A 17,180-nucleotide genomic window follows, 5' to 3' on the forward strand; every position below is an offset into this window, starting at 1 on the left:
TCCTCCCCTCTCTTCACCCTCTCCTCTCCTTTCCTCCCCTCTCTTCTCCCTCTCCTCTCCTTTCCTCCCCTCTCTTCTCCCTCTCCTCTCCTTTCCTCCCCTCTCTTCACCTCCCTTCCGTTCCCCCACCCATCCTCCCCGGCCTCTACTCCCTTCTCCCCCCTCCTTCCCTCCATCAGGCACAGATGAGTCTCCAGAGCCCCTGCCGATCCCTACCTTCCTGGTGGGTTATGAGTATGACTTTGTGGTGCTGTCGCCCTTCGGCCTGCCCTACTGGGAGAAGCTGCTGCTGGACCCCTTTGGCTCCCACAGGGACGTGGGCTACCTGGTGGTCTGTCCCGACAACGAGGCCCTGCTCCAGGGGGCTAAGAGCTTCTTCAGGGACCTCACCGCCGTCTACGAGGTTTATTTTATTTATTTTATTTATTTTACCTTTATTTAACCAGGTAGGCAAGTTGAGAACAAGTTCTCATTTACAATTGCGACCTGGCCAAGATAAAGCAAAGCAGTTCGACAGATACAACAACACAGAGTTACACATGGAGTAAAACAAACATACAGTCAATAATAAAGTATAAACAAGTCTATATACAATGTGAGCAAATGAGGTGAGAAGGGAGGTAAAGGCAAAAAAAGGCCTTGGTGGCAAGGTAAATACAATATAGAAAGTAAAACACTGGAATGGTAGTTTTGCAATGGAAGAATGTGCAAAGTAGAAATAAAAATAATGGGGTGCAAAGGAGCAAAATAAATAAATTAATTAAATACAGTTGGGAAAGAGGTAGTTGATAGGGCTAAATTATATGTGGGCTATGTACAGGTGCAGTAATCTGTGAGCTGCTCTGACAGTTGGTGCTTAAAGCTAGTGAGGGAGATAAGTGTTTCCAGTTTCAGAGATTTTTGTAGTTCGTTCCAGTCATTGGCAGCAGAGAACTGGAAAGAGAGGCGGCCAAAGAAAGAATTGGTTTTGGGGGTGACTAGAGAGATATACCTGCTGGAGCGTGTGCTACAGGTGGGAGATGCTATGGTGACCAGCGAGCTGAGATATGGGGGGACTTTACCTAGCAGGGTCTTGTAGATGACATGGAGCCAGTGGGTTTGGCGACGAGTATGAAGCGAGGGCCAGCCAACGAGAGCGTACAGGTCGCAATGGTGGGTAGTGTATGGGGCTTTGGTGACAAAACGGATTGCACTGTGATAGACTGCATCCAGTTTGTTGAGTAGGGTATTGGAGGCTATTTTGTAAATTACATCGCCAAAGTCGAGGATTGGTAGGATGGTCAGTTTTACAAGGGTATGTTTGGCAGCATGAGTGAAGGATGCTTTGTTGCGAAATAGGAAGCCAATTCTAGATTTAACTTTGGATTGGAGATGTTTGATATGGGTCTGGAAGGAGAGTTTACAGTCTAACCAGACACCTAAGTATTTGTAGTTGTCCACGTATTCTAAGTCAGAGCCGTCCAGAGTAGTGATGTTGGACAGGCGGGTAGGTGCAGGTAGTGATCGGTTGAAGAGCATGCATTTAGTTTTACTTGTATTTAAGAGCAGTTGGAGGCCACGGAAGGAGAGTTGTATGGCATTGAAGCTTGCCTGGAGGGTTGTTAACACAGTGTCCAAAGAAGGGCCGGAAGTATACAGAATGGTGTCGTCTGCGTAGAGGTGGATCAGAGACTCACCAGCAGCAAGAGCGACCTCATTGATGTATACAGAGAAGAGAGTCGGTCCAAGAATTGAACCCTGTGGCACCCCCATAGAGACTGCCAGAGGTCCGGACAACAGACCCTCAGATTTGACACACTGAACTCTATCAGAGAAGTAGTTGGTGAACCAGGCGAGGCAATCATTTGAGAAACCAAGGCTGTTGAGTCTGCCGATGAGGATGTGGTGATTGACAGAGTCGAAAGCCTTGGCCAGATCAATGAATACGGCTGCACAGTAATGTTTCTTATCGATGGCGGTTAAGATATCGTTTAGGACCTTGAGCGTGGCTGAGGTGCACCCATGACCAGCTCTGAAACCAGATTGCATAGCAGAGAAGGTATGGTGAGATTCAAAATGGTCGGTAATCTGTTTGTTGACTTGGCTTTCGAAGACCTTAGAAAGGCATGGTAGGATAGATATAGGTCTGTAGCAGTTTGGGTCAAGAGTGTCCCCCCCTTTGAAGAGGGGGATGACCGCAGCTGCTTTCCAATCTTTGGGAATCTCAGACGACACGAAAGAGAGGTTGAACAGGCTAGTAATAGGGGTGGCAACAATTTCGGCAGATAATTTTAGAAAGAAAGGGTCCAGATTGTCTAGCCCGGCTGATTTGTAGGGGTCCAGATTTTGCAGCTCTTTCAGAACATCAGCTGAATGGATTTGGGAGAAGGAGAAATGGGGAAGGCTTGGGCGAGTTGCTGTTGGGGGTGCAGTGCTGTTGACAGGGGTAGGAGTAGCCAGGTGGAAAGCATGGCCAGCAGTAGAAAAATGCTTATTGAAATTTTCAATTATGGTGGATTTATCAGTGGTGACAGTGTTTCCTATCTTCAGTGCACTGGGCAGCTGGGAGGAGGTGTTCTTATTCTCCATGGACTTTACAGTGTCCCAGAACTTTTTTGAGTTAGTGTTGCAAGAAGCACATTTCTGCTTGAAAAAGCTAGCCTTGGCTTTTCTAACTGCCTGTGTATAATGGTTTCTAGCTTCCCTGAACAGCTGCATATCACGGGGGCTGTTCGATGCTAAAGGTAAGGCTGGAGAACGTCAACAACTGTCCATTTATCATGCAAGAGAGTGGGCATATTGGACAGCTGAAGCAACCACCGTTTTGGAGTTGCCTGGTCCCAGATCTTGTGTTTTTCATGACAATGACCCATTGGAGTTGACCATAGCAGTTAGGGGTTAAGAGCATATGACCATAAGTGCAAGAATGCACAAATAGATTGGGGACCAGGCTAAGGTTGGGGTCAGATGCGTTTTAATTTTGGATATGAATAATTTACAAATTCCTATTTGAAAACAAAGGTCACTTTTCAATTCTTTAATGAAATAGAATTGACCCAGACCTTACTAGACGCTTACTGACTTGCCTAGTTAAATAAAAAAACATACTAGACCCTTACAACACAGCCTACTGTAAAAAAAAGATCTGTCTGCTCCATTTCCTTACCATTCCTTATTGCCTCGGCATCAAGTCACTCAGTCACTCCCGTGCTGTTGTCTAACTATTCATCCAGCCCTCCTCTCCCTCCATGTTCCCTGCAGTCATGTCGTCTGGGCCAGCACCAGCCAATCTCAAAAGGTCACCCGGACGGCATCGTGAGAGTGGGCGGATCGGCTGCTAAGAAGCTAGCGGAGCAGCCCGTCAGCGATTGGTTCATCAAGGCTGCCAGCAGCAACAGCGATGCCTTCGCCAAACTCAAGCTCTATGCACAAGTCTGCCGCCACGACCTCGGTAGGTTCCAATGACGACACAGGTGGGGAATTGGTCGGGCTCAGGCCTTTCTGTACCCCCCATGCCCATATACCCACGGATTTAGAAGATCAAAAAGCCTATTTTTGGTTTCTAAAAGGATGTTGTTTTTCTAAAAGGTTTGTTGTAGCGGATGATGACTAAAGTGTAATCCTTGTTCATTTAGATGGCTTATAAATGAAGATTTTCTCTGTGCTCCTGTCTCTCCCATCAGCTCCATACCTCGCCGCACAGCCTTTAGACAGCTCCCTCCTCACACAGCCCACACCCCCTCCTGCCACCAACCAATCCTCATCCACACAATCCTCTGGCTCCTCCTCCACCACCTCTGCTTGCCCCCAAAACTCAGCGACCCCCTCCCTCCCCAACAACAACAGCAGCAGCGTGCCTAGTAACAACACTGGTGTAGCCAACAGTGCCAACAGCACGGCGTCGTCAGGGATCCAGCCCAGCAGCGGGCTGCAGTCTGCCAAGCCCAGCTCCTTCCCTCCCTTTGGGACCATGAGCATGCAGAACCAGGGCCAGGGTGGTGGCACCCAGGGAGGGCAGCTGGGCCAACAGGCTGGAGCCCAGAACGCAGGCCTCACCGGGGTGGACTCAGCCAGCCAGGCCCACTCACCCACTGAACCCCTTGAGAGGTAGGTACAACACCGGGCCTGAATTCACTCATGTACACACACACACACAGTGCCCGGAGTGAAACCCCATTCCTTGTCCTAACTCCCTCTCTCTCTTGTCCTCCTCTCCAGCACCATGGAGCGAGAGAAGGTGGGTGTGCCGACGGACGGAGAATCTCATGCCATAACGTACCCCCCGGCCATCGTGGTGTACATCGTGGACCCCTTCACCTATGAGGAGCCTGAGGCGGGGTCCAGTGTGTGGACCCTGGGCCTGCTGCGCTGCTACCTGGAGATGCTCCAGTTCCTCCCACCACACATCCGCAACTCTGTCTCTGTACAGGTAACCTCAACACAAGTCTGTCTCTGTACAGGTCATCTCAACACAACTCTGTCTCTGTACAGGTCATCTCAACACAACTCTGTCTCTGTACAGGTCATCTCAACACAACTCTGTCTCTGTACAGGTCATCTCAACACAACTCTGTCTCTGTACAGGTCATCTCAACACAACTCTGTCTCTGTACAGGTCATCTCAACACAAGTCTGTCTCTGTACAGGTCATCTCAACACAACTCTGTCTGTACAGGTCATCTCAACACAAGTCTGTCTCTGTACAGGTCATCTCAACACAACTCTGTCTCTGTACAGGTCATCTCAACACAACTCCGTCTCTGTACAGGTCATCTCAACACAACTCTGTCTGTACAGGTCATCTCAACACAACTCTGTCTCTGTACAGGTCATCTCAACACAACTCTGTCTGTACAGGTCATATCAACACAACTCTGTCTGTACAGGTCATCTCAACACAACTCTGTCTCTGTACAGGTCATCTCAACACAACTCTGTCTGTACAGGTCATATCAACACAACTCTGTCTGTACAGGTCATCTCAACACAACTCTGTCTCTGTACAGGTCATGTCAACACAACTCTGTCTGTACAGGTCATCTCAACACAACTCTGTGTCTGTACAGGTCATCTCAACACAACTCTGTCTCTGTACAGGTCATCTCAACACAACTCTGTCTCTGTACAGGTCATCTCAACACAACTCTGTCTCTGTACAGGTCATCTCAACACAACTCTGTCTCTGTACAGGTCATCTCAACACAACTCTGTCTCTGTACAGGTCATCTCAACACAACTCTGTCTGTACAGGTCATCTCAACTCAAGTCTGCACATGTGTGTGTTGATGAAAGAATGTTTGGTGGCAATGTTAGAATGTGTATGTTTATTTAGAATAACAAATTTCACAAATAGTTGACAAGACTTTGTTTTAGGGCCAAATATGTCAGACAGGACAATCGGTGCAAGAGAAGACAGAACGTAGATGTAGTTTTGTTAAAGTTGTATGCTGACCGATTGGTTTCCACCTCTCCCCTCTCAGATCATCCCGTGCCAGTACCTGCTCCAGCCGGTGAGGAGCGAGGAGCGTCATATCTACGCTCAGCACCTCAAGTCCCTGGCCTTCTCAGTGTTCTCCCAGTGCAGGCGACCCCTCCCCAGATCCACCAACGTCAAGTCGCTGACTGGCTTCGGCCCCGGCCTGGCCATCAACACCGCACTGAAGAGCCCAGAGGTAAACAAACATGACATGAGCCTAACTAACATTATCCCAACTTTAACTTAACTAATATTATGCAGCTCCTACACCAGGGGGGGGGGGGGGGGGGGGGGGGCATGTCGGGTCCTAAGTGTCTGCTGGTTTGAATCACTGATTGGTTTAGAGCTGGGAAACCAGATGTGTGTGTTATGGGAAAACAATGATGAATAAAATGCCAGAGAAACTGTAAACCGGCAGACACTACCTCCCCTGAGGATCAGGATTGCCGATCCCTGTCATAGCCTGACCCTCCCCTCTGCTCCTCAGCCCTACTCTGGCCGTGTGTGGTGTGCCAGCAAGAGAACGATAGCAAGGGAGAGAGGAAAGGAGCACTGAGATGGAGAAAGTGTTACACTAACCCCCTTAGTCCTGGAACAAGACCAGGGGATCTTATAACCCTCTTCCTTCTCTCCAGTTTTCTTTCCATTATCTGCTTGGCTAGCTTCCGTAGACCTCCCTAAGGGGTTCCAGACTGCAGGTTTAGACAGGGAGAGGCCCCAGACTGCCACCCAATCCTATTTAACTTTCCCAGGCCAGCCAGCCACTACATTACATTTACCCTGTACACAGTGGAGTGGAGTGGAGTGGGGACTAGAGCAAGAGCTGAGCTACTTAGCTAGCTGGATAAATGGTATCTCTGTAGTGACACTGGTAGAATGTTGGCTGTCGACTAACCAACCCAGTGACTCTTGTACGTACAATGTATTTCTAGTCCTAGAGTAGACAGACAGATATATTCCTGGGTTGTGTTCTGTAGGGAACAATGTACCTAACAAAAACATATTCATTGTAATTGGACATAAGTAGGTAGCCGTCTCCCAGTAAAAAAAAAATATCCTTACTGAACATGACCCTCGTCTAACCCCTAACCTTTGACCCCTCTCTCTCTACCCAACAGAGACCAGAGTGTTTGCGGCTCTACACGCCTCCCTTCATCCTGGCACCCACCAAGGACAAGCAGACTGAGCTGGGGGAGACGTTCGGGGAGGCCTCTCAGAAGTACAACGTGCTGTTTGTGGGCTACTGCCTGTCCCACGACCAGCGCTGGCTCCTGGCCACCTGCACCGACCTGTACGGAGAGCTGCTGGAGACCTGCATCATCAGCATCGACGTGCCCAACAGGTGGGACCACATCATACTCACCACTTCTACCACCATGTAGAGTCAGAAAACCTCAAGCAGAGCATTGCAAATGTATTTAGAGTCAGAAAACCTCAAGCAGAGCATTGCAAATGTATTTAGAGTCAGAAAACCTCAAGCAGAGCATTGCAAATGTATTTAGAGTCAGAAAACCTCAAGCAGAGCATTGCAAATGTATTTAGAGTCAGAAAACCTCAAGCAGAGCATTGCAAATGTATTTAGAGTCAGAAAACCTCAAGCAGAGCATTGCAAATGTATTTAGAGTCAGAAAACCTCAAGCAGAGCATTGCAAATGTATTTAGAGTCAGAAAACCTCAAGCAGAGCATTGCAAATGTATTTAGAGTCAGAAAACCTCAAGCAGAGCATTGCAAATGTATTTAGAGTCAGAAAACCTCAAGCATAGCATTGCAAATGTATTTAGAGTCAGAAAACCTCAAGCAGAGCATTGCAAATGTATTTAGAGTCAGAAAACCTCAAGCAGAGCATTGCAAATGTATTTAGAGTCAGAAAACCTCAAGCAGAGCATTGCAAATGTATTTAGAGTCAGAAAACCTCAAGCAGAGCATTGCAAATGTATTTAGAGTCAGAAAACCTCAAGCAGAGCATTGCAAATGTATTTAGAGTCAGAAAACCTCAAGCAGAGCATTGCAAATGTATTTTGCAGCTAGTATTTTTCATTTTTCTTTTGGAAAACAATGTTTGTTGTGGGTTGTTTCCAGGTAATAATGAACACTGTGTAGCTTTGAAGTATAGTGATTATTGCAAGATCAACAATCTACACGTTTCCTTCAACCTGGCAACTCCTTGGTGATTTGTAGTTATGAGTGTAGTGTTAAATGTTTTCAGTGGGACAGTATGTGGGTGTTTTTGTTCTGACAGAGCGCGGAGGAAAAAAGGCTCTGCCCGGAGGTCGGGCCTGCAGAAGCTGTGGGATTGGTGCTTGGGGCTGGTGCAGATGACATCTGTGCCATGGAGGGTGGTGATAGGTCGCTTGGGCCGAATGGGACACGGCGAGTTGAGAGGTGAGGAGCCCTCTATAATCTCAATGGGGTACTTAGGATCTAGCTCTCTTTAATCTCAATGGGGTACTTAGGATCTAGCCCTCTTTAATCTCAATGGGGTACTTAGGATCTTGCCCTCTTTAATCTCAATGGGGTACTTAGGATCGAGCCCTCTATAATCTCAATGGGATATTTAGGATCTAGCCCTCTTTAATCTCAATGGGGTATTTATGATCTAGCCCTCTATAATCTCAATGGGGGTATTTAGGATCTAGCCCTCTATAATCTCAATGGGGTATTTAGGATCTAGCCCTCTATAATCTCAATGGGGTACTTAGGATTGAGCCCTCTATGATCTCAATGGGGTACTTAGGATCTAGCCCTCTTTAATCTCAGTGGGGTACTTAGGATCTAGCCCTCTTTAATCTCAATGGGGTACTTAGGACGAGCCCTCTATAATCTCAATGGGGTATTTAGGATCTAGCCCGCTTTAATCTCAATGGGGTATTTAGGATCTAGCCCTCTATAATCTCAATGGGGTATTTATGATCTAGCTCTCTTTAATCTCAATGGGGTATTTAGGATCTAGCCCTCTATAATCTCAATGGGGTACTTAGGATTGAGCCCTCTATGATCTCAATGGGGTACTTAGGATCTAGCCCTCTTTAATCTCAATGGGGTACTTAGGATCGAGCCCTCTATAATCTCAATGGGATATTTAGGATCTAGCCCTCTTTAATCTCAATGGGGTATTTATGATCTAGCCCTCTATAATCTCAATGGGGGTATTTAGTATCTAGCCCTCTATAATCTCAATGGGGTATTTAGGATCTAGCCCTCTATAATCTCAATGGGGTACTTAGGATTGAGCCCTCTATGATCTCAATGGGGTACTTAGGATCTAGCCCTCTTTAATCTCAATGGGGTACTTAGGATCTAGCCCTCTTTAATCTCAATGGGGTATTTAGGATCTAGCCCTCTTTAATCTCAATGGGGTACTTAGGACGAGCCCTCTATAATCTCAATGGGGTATTTAGGATCTAGCCCGCTTTAATCTCAATGGGGTATTTAGGATCTAGCCCTCTATAATCTCAATGGGGTATTTATGATCTAGCCCTCTATAATCTCAATGGGGTATTTAGGATCGAGCCCTCTTTAATCTCAATGGGGTACTTAGGATCTAGCCCTCTATAATCTCAATGGGGTATTTAGGATCGAGCCCTCTTTAATCTCAATGGGGTACTTAGGATCTAGCCCTCTTTAATCTCAATGGGGTACTTAGGATCGAGCCCTCTTTAATCTCATTGGGGTATTTAGGATCTAGCCCTCTTTAATCTCAATGGGGTACTTTGCTGTTTTACACTCATCTTGTTTTACTCATTCTTTTTAATCTCCTCTATAAAACATTATTGTTCGTCAAAGAATAGTGGTGTCCTCAGAGGTACTTTGCTATTTAACATTTATCTTGTCTTACTCATTGAATAATTCTTCTCTTTCTTCCCTCTCTCCCTCCTTTCCAGACTGGAGTATTCTGCTGAGCAGGAGGAACCTGCAGTCTCTAAGTCGCCGTCTCAAGGAGATGTGTCGTATGTGTGGCATCTCTGCCTCCGACACTCCCAGCATCCTTAGCGCCTGTCTGGTCGCCATGGAGCCACAGTGCTCTTTTGTCATCATGCCAGGTACTATGTCCTGCCTGCGTGTGTGTGTGTGTGTGTGTACTTGCATCTGATGGATGGTGGCAGCCTGTTATCATGCATGTCGCTCCTTGTCGTTATCAGATTGATAGTTTTGAGGACACTGCTTCTCTCAGTCATAAACGACTAGTTCTCAGGCTCCATTGATTTCTGTGTGATGTGATGGAGCTCTAGATCAATGGGTTTATTTTGGGGAGTGATTGGCATGGACCATTGACACTGTCAGTGTATAATATGCTGTATATGAGGAGGGGCTGGACGGGTCCCTCCAGACCGGTGGTTTTGGTGAAAGGAGACGGCTGTCTCCTTTCCCAGGACTTAGCTTTGACCCAGACATTGTGGGTTGTACTCAACAGATAATCATTATAATCTGTGACTAGAGCGCTGGACTAATTAATAATGGCCAGTTGAAAGATGGTTGCTTTTATTGGCACCACTTACATTTTTGCTGCATCAATTAAATGGTGTTACTAATTCATTCACAGATTAATGGATGATAGCTATAGCAGATGTCAACAGTTTTAATTTATGTGTATACTGTCTGCATTCAATGTAGATTCAATGAAGATGAACGTACTGTATTATTACCCTGTCTCCTCTCTCTCTCCAGACTCTGTGTCTACAGGCTCAGTGTTTGGCCGTAGCACCACTCTGAACATGCAGACGTCCCAGCTGAGTACTCCCCAGGACACGTCCTGCACACACATCCTGGTGTTCCCCACTTCAGCCTTCGTCCAGGTGGCCAGCTCCAACTACACTACTGACACCAACATAGACATCGCCTTCAACCCTATCCCCGGTGAGTCACAATGCTTTTCCCTCTGGCCTCACCTCTCAACTCTCACCAAGGCTTCTACTGCAACTTGTGTTGTCTTATCTCTGTTGAAAATAATTGATTCCATTGGAAATAGTTTTTTGCGCTATTCAAGTTCTCAACTCTGTCTTGTTTTTTTGCTTCATATGGATCTCTATCTCTCCATTTTGCCTCAAGAATATATTAAACATTCAAAGTTTATTCTAAGTCTCTCCTCTTCTCTTCCCTTCTGTCTAGATGGGTCGGACGCCATCGGGATCTTTGACCTGCTGGATCAGGAGAACGAGCTGGTGGACCCTGACATCATCAACATCCTGCCCTCCTCGCCCACCACCTCACCCGTACACTCCCCCGGCGGCCACTACCACCAGGGGGGAGACGGCAGCAAGGTAGGCCCACCACAACACATCTCATCTGTGTAGAGACTCTAGTAGTTGTACAGACTTTATAGAAGCAAAGAAATAACCTACATTTAAGATTAACACAAAGTAATTTATACTGAACAAAAATATAAATGCAACATGTAAGTGTTGGTCCCATGTTTCATGAGCTGAAATAATAGATCCCAGAAATGTTCCATACGCACAAAAAGCTTATTTCTCTAAAATCTTGCGCACAAATTTGTTTACATCCCTGTTAGTTAGCGTTTCTCCTTTGCCAAGATAATCCACACACCTGACAGGTGTGGCATTTCAAGATTCTGATTAAACAGCACGATCATTACACAGATGCACCCTGTGCTGGGGACAACAAAAGGCCACTCTAAAATGCGCAGTTTTGTCACACAATACAATGTCACAGATGTCTCAAGTTTTGAGGAAGCGTGCAATTGGCATGCTGACTGCAGGAATGTCTACCAGAGCTGTTGACAGATACATTAATGTTAATTTCTCTACCATAAGCTGCCTCCAACGTTGTTTTAGAAAATTTAGCAAAAAGTCCAACTGGCCTCACAACTGGAGACCACCGTGTAACCACTCCAGCCCAGGACCTCCACATCCGGCTTCTTCACCTGCAGGATCGTTTGAGACCAGCAACCTGGACGGCTGATGAAACTGTGGATTTGCACAAACGGTCAGAAATCGTCTCAGGGAAGCTCATCTGCGTGCTCGTCATCCTCACCAGTGTCTTGACCTGACTACAGTTTGGCATCGTAGTCAACTAAAGTGGGAAAATCTTGGATGGCCACTGGCATGCTGGAGACGTGTGCTCTTCACAGATTAATCTCAGTTTCAACTGTACCGGCCCTCGTGTGGGAGAGCAGTTTTCTGACGTCAACATTGTGAACAGAGTGCCCCATGGTGGCGGTGGGGTTATGGTATGGGCAGGCATAAGCTACAGACAACAAACACAATTTAATTTTAGCAATGGTAATTTGAATGCACAGAGATACCGTGACAAGATCCTAAGGCCCATTGTCATTGTCATGCCATTCATCTGCCACCATCACCTCATGTTTCAGCATGATAATGCACCGCTTATCATGTTTCCGGTAAGACCCAAATGCAGACTGTGTTGAAGTAACAATGTTTATTACAGCAACAGGGGCGGGCAAACAACAGGTCAAGGCAGGCAGGGGTCGATAATCCAGAGTAGTGGGGCAAATGTACAGGACTGCAGGCAGTGTCAGGTCAGGCAGAGGTCGGTAATCCAGAGTACGGGCAAAGGTACAGGATGGCAAGCAGGCTCAGGTTCAGGGGCAGGCAGAGTGGTCAGGCAGGCGGGCTCAGTTTCAGGACAGGCAAGGGTCAAAACCAGGAGCGAGAGAAAAAGAGAGACTGGGAAAAGCAGGAGCTGAGACAAAACCCTGGTTGATTTGAAAAATCAAGACGAACTGGCACAGACAAACAGAGAACACAGGTCTAAGTACCCAGGGGATAATGGGGAAGATGGGCGACACCTGGAGGGGGTGACACTGCCTCCTGTCGCAAGGATCTGTACACAATTCCTGGAAGCAGAAAATGTCCCAGTTTTTCCATGGCCTGCATACTCAGACATATCACACATTGAGCATGTGTTGAATGCTCTGGATCGATGTGTACGACTGCATGTTCCAGTTCCTGCCAATATCTAGCGACTTCGCACAGCCATTGAAAAGGAGTGGGAAAACATTCCACAGGCCACAATCAACAGCCTGATTAACTCAATGCGAAGGAGATGTGTTGCCCTGCATGAGGCAAATGGTGTTCACACCAAATACTGACTGTTTTCCTGATCCACGCCCCTACTTTTTTAAAAAGTTATCTGTGACCAACATATTTGTATTCCCAGTCATGTAAAATCCATAGATTAAGGCCTATTGAATTGATTTAAATTGACTGATTTCCTTATATGAACTCGAACTCATGAATTGTTGCATGTTACGTTTATATTTTTGTTCAGTGTAGTAAAGTCTATCTGTTTTGTATGAAAAAGCAATAGCCTTGTACAGAGTACATCAGGGCTATTCAACTATATTATTTTGGGGGCCAGATGTAAAAAAGGTTAATTTCAGGGAGGTCAGACATTTTCCACATGCGATTATTCTGTATAAAACTGCAACTCAAACCACCAATAAATAACTTTTCCTAAAATTAAATGTTGCCAAAAGTAATTAGTAAAGTGGAGGCCAGGCCGCTCAACCAACGTGAATCGAGGTGCAACCAAAAGATGTGATTGTCATTGTAAAGGAAAAGGTGCAACGCTCGCTGATAATTGTTTTTGTTTTCTTTAAGCAACTATTAAACACTTCTTAAAAATAATTAGGTCATTTTAAAATCATCTCAATAAATAACACAAGTATGTGGACACCTGCTCGGCATTAATATGAAGTTTGTCCCATTTTTGCTGCTATAACAGCCTCCACTCTTCTGGGAAGGCTTTCCACTAGATGTTGGAACATTGCTGAGGGGCTTACATCCATTCAGCCACAGGGGCATTAGTGAAGTCGGGCACTGATGTTGGGCGATTAGGCCTGGCTCGCATTAGGCTTTCTAATGGATCCCTAATGTTTTCTATGGGATTGAGGTCAGGGCTATGTACAGGCCAGTCAAGTTCTTCCACACTGATCTCGATCTCGACAAACCATTTCTGTATGGACTTCGCTTTGTCAATTGTCATGCTGAAACAGTAAAGGGCCTTTCCCAAACTGTTGCCACAAAGTTGGAAGCACAGAATTGTCTAGAATGTAATTGTATGCTGTCACGTTAAGATTGCCCTTTACTGGAACTAAGGGGACGAGCCCGAACCATGAAAAACAGCCCCAGACCATTATGCCTCCTCCACCATACTTTACAGTTGACACTATGTATTTGGCCAGGTAGCCCAGATTTGTCTATCGGAGTGCCAGATGGTGAAGCGTGATTCATCACTCCAGAGAACGCGTTTCCACTGCTCCAGTGTTCAGTGGTGGCGAGCATTACAAATCAAATCAAAATGTATTTGTCACATGCACCGTGAAATGCTTACTTACAAGCCCTTAACCAACATTGCAGTTCAAGAAATAGTTAAAATATTTACTAAATAAACTAAAATTTTTAAAAAATCAATCAATGGGTAACACAAGAAATCTATATAACAATAACAAGGCTATATACAGGGGGTACCGGTACCGAGTCAATGTGCGGGGATACAGGTTCATCAAGGTAATTTGTAAAGTGACTATGCATAGATAATAAACAGTGAGTAGCAGCAGTGTAAAAACAAAGGGGGGGTCAATGTAAATAGTCCAGGTGGCCATTTGATTAGTTGTTCAGCAGTCTTATGGCTTGGGGGTAGAAGATGTTAATGAGCCTTTTGGTCCTAGACTTGGCACTCCGGTACCGCTTTCCGTGAGGTAGCAGAGAGAACAACAGTCTATGACTTGAGTGACTGGAGTCTTTGACAATTTTCTGGGCCTTCCTCTGACACCGCCTAGTATATAGGTCCTGGGTGTCAGGAAGCTTGGCCCCAGTGATGCAGCGCCTTACGGTCAGATGCCGAAAAGTTGAAATACCAGGTGGTAACTGTTGAACTTTTTGAGGATCTGGGGACCCATATGTTGAGGATCAGCATGGCAGATGTGTTTGTTGCCTAACCTTACCACCTGGGGGCAGCCCGCCAGGAAGTCCAGGATCCAGTTGCAGAGAGAGGTGTTTAGTCCCAGGGCCTTAGGTTAGTGATGACCTTTGTGGGCACTATGGTGTTGAACGCTGAGCTGTCGTCAATGAATAGCATTCTCACATAGGTGTTCCTTTTGTCCAGCTGGGTAAGGGCAGTGTGGAGTGTGATTGAGATTGTGTCAACTGTGGATCTGTTGGGGCGGTATGTGAATTGGAGTGGGTCTAGGGTTTCTGGCATGAGGGTGTTGATGTGAGCCATGACCATCCTTTCAAATCCTTTCATGGCTACCGATGTGAGTGCTTCGGGGCGGTAATCATTTTGGCAGGTTACCTTCGCTATCTTGGGCACAGGGCCTATGGTGGTCTGTTTGAAACATGTAGGTATTACAGACTTACAGGCCAGGGAGAGGTTGAAATGTCATTGAAGACACTTGCCAGTTGGTCAGCGCATACTTTGAGTACACATCCTGGTAATCCGCCTGGCCCAGTGGCTTTGTGAATGTTGCCCTGTTTAAAGGTCTTGCTCACATCGGCTATGGAGAGCTTGATCACACAGTTGTCCGGAACAGCTGGTGCTCTCATGCATGCTTCAGTGTTGCTTGCCTCAAAGCGAGCATTAAAGGCATTTAGTTCATCTAGTAGGCTCACGTCACTGGGCAGCTCGCAGCTGGTTTTCCCTTTGCAGTCCATAATAGTTTTCAAGCCCTGCCACATCCAACGAGCATCAGAGCCGTTGTAGTAGGATTCAATCTTAGTCTTGTATTGACACTTTGCCTGTTTGATGGTTTGTCTGAGGGCATAGCAGGATTTCTTATAAGCGTCCGGATTAGTGTCCCACTCCTTGAATGCGGAAGCTCTAGCCTTTAGCTTGGTGCTGATGTTGCCTGTAATCCATGGCTTCTGGTTGGGATATGTACATACCGTCGCAGTGGGGATGACGTAGTCGATGTACTTATTGATGAAGCCGATGACTGAGGTGGTATACTCCTCAATGCCATTGGATGAATCCCGGGAAAATATTCCAGTCTGTGCTAGCAAAACAGTCCTGTAGCTTAGCATTTGCTCTTCAGTACAGGCCATTCTACTGCCAATGTTTGTCTATGGAGATTGCATGACTGTGTGCTCAGTTTTATACACCCGTCAGCAACGGGTGTGGCTGAAATAGCCAAATCCACTCATTTGAATGTGTGTCCACAAGATTGTAGTATATGTCATATCAGGTAATGCCAAATTCCAGTCTAAAGGAAGTATATTTGGAATTCATTCCCCTCAGTCTACCAAGGCACAAGGTGAGACCCAAATGCAGACACAGGAGGCAGAACGTTAGAGTCTTTCAATGTTTATTAATCCAAAGGGGTAGGCAAGAGAATGGCCATGGACCGGCAAAAAGGTCAAGCCCAGATCAGAGTCCAGGAGGTACAGAGTGGCAAACAGGCTCATTGCCAAGGCAGGCAGAATGGTCAGACAGGCGGGTACAAATTCCAGAAACAGGCAAGGGTCAAAACTGGGAGGACTAGAAAAATAAGAATGCAAAAAGCAGGAGAATGGGAAAACCGCTGGTTGACTTGGAAACATACAAGACGAACTGGCGATTAATACACTGGGGAGACACAGCGATTAATACACTGGGGAAAACAAGCGACACCTGGAGGGGGTGGAGACAATAATGAGGACGGGTGAAACAGATCAGCGCGTGACAGTCATTCGGTGTGTTTTTGTCACACTCTCTTCTAAGGAGTCCTTGTGGGTATCAGAGAGGGAAACAGAAGTCACTTATGAGTTCCTTAGAGTCGTAGCCTTCAGGAAAGTAGTCATAATATTTTAGTTTAAACTGTTCAAATGCTCGAGCCAAATTCATATGAAGAAAATATTATCAACATGCCATATAGGTGCTAAAAACCACACTAGACAACCACCATAGTTATTGTCATTTTGGCACTGAACATCAGATTTTGGTAGGGATTGTTTTCCAGATTTGATTAATGTTCAGAATTTTTCAAAGGGCCAGTGTAAATTAATAAACGGTACGGATCTAGCCTGTGGGCCACCAGTTGTATAGCCCTGTTGTACATTATAACAAGCCAGATACTAACTCCTCCTCCCTTCCAGGGTCAGAGTACGGATCGGATGGAATCCCATGATGAAGCTCCTAACATCCTGCAGCAGCCCCTGGCCCTGGGCTACTTTGTGTCCACAGCCAAAGCCGGCCCACTGCCTGACTGGTTCTGGTCAGCCTGCCCTCAAGCTCAGAACCAGTGTCCTCTTTTCCTCAAGGTATACCTGTCAGACAACCTCTGCCAGCCCTCACTCCTGCGTTTATGCTAGCTAGCTTGAAGTACTTATTAATGGCCCTTTTTTTAAAGGATTGTTTTTTACTGATAGGAGTTGACAGACTAAAGCTTGCAGTTGGCATATCAAACACTCAGAGTTAATTGAAACATCCTTTTCTTTAGACCTGTATTAATATTCACTTGCTCAGAATATCAGCGATTGACTGACATTTGCTCTGGTATTACTGTGTGAATGTCTTAACTAGGCCTGTCACTGACTCCCTGTGTGTGTTGTATTGTTGATGCTCAGGCCTCTCTGCACCTCCACGTGTCTTCAGTGCAATCAGATGAACTGCTGCACAGCAAACACTCCCATCCCCTTGACTCCAATCAGACCTCGGACGTACTCAGGTAAACACACACCCACACACACTCTGCAGTCACACACACAATCTGCAGCCACACACACACACAATCTGCAGCCACACATACTACACTCTGTGGTC

At 46.2% G+C, this 17,180-nt stretch overlaps 1 protein-coding gene across 2 annotated transcripts in view; it reads left to right on the forward strand.

The window, feature by feature from the left end:
- LOC110534883 (mediator of RNA polymerase II transcription subunit 13-like) overlaps nucleotides 1–17,180 on the forward strand; it is a 141,153-nt gene that overhangs the window by 122,744 nt on the left and 1,229 nt on the right. For both annotated transcript variants that reach the window (XM_036990067.1, XM_036990068.1), the window contains exons 18-29: nucleotides 180–403; nucleotides 3,241–3,430; nucleotides 3,663–4,086; nucleotides 4,198–4,408; nucleotides 5,460–5,651; nucleotides 6,574–6,797; nucleotides 7,696–7,838; nucleotides 9,338–9,496; nucleotides 10,122–10,310; nucleotides 10,563–10,714; nucleotides 16,514–16,678; nucleotides 16,985–17,085. In XM_036990067.1, coding sequence (XP_036845962.1) covers nucleotides 180–403; nucleotides 3,241–3,430; nucleotides 3,663–4,086; nucleotides 4,198–4,408; nucleotides 5,460–5,651; nucleotides 6,574–6,797; nucleotides 7,696–7,838; nucleotides 9,338–9,496; nucleotides 10,122–10,310; nucleotides 10,563–10,714; nucleotides 16,514–16,678; nucleotides 16,985–17,085 — 2,374 coding nt within the window. The remainder of the gene's footprint in view (nucleotides 1–179; nucleotides 404–3,240; nucleotides 3,431–3,662; nucleotides 4,087–4,197; nucleotides 4,409–5,459; nucleotides 5,652–6,573; nucleotides 6,798–7,695; nucleotides 7,839–9,337; nucleotides 9,497–10,121; nucleotides 10,311–10,562; nucleotides 10,715–16,513; nucleotides 16,679–16,984; nucleotides 17,086–17,180) is intronic.

The sequence above is a fragment of the Oncorhynchus mykiss genome, chromosome 10, assembly GCF_013265735.2.
Source record: "Oncorhynchus mykiss isolate Arlee chromosome 10, USDA_OmykA_1.1, whole genome shotgun sequence".
Lineage (NCBI taxonomy): Eukaryota > Metazoa > Chordata > Actinopteri > Salmoniformes > Salmonidae > Oncorhynchus > Oncorhynchus mykiss.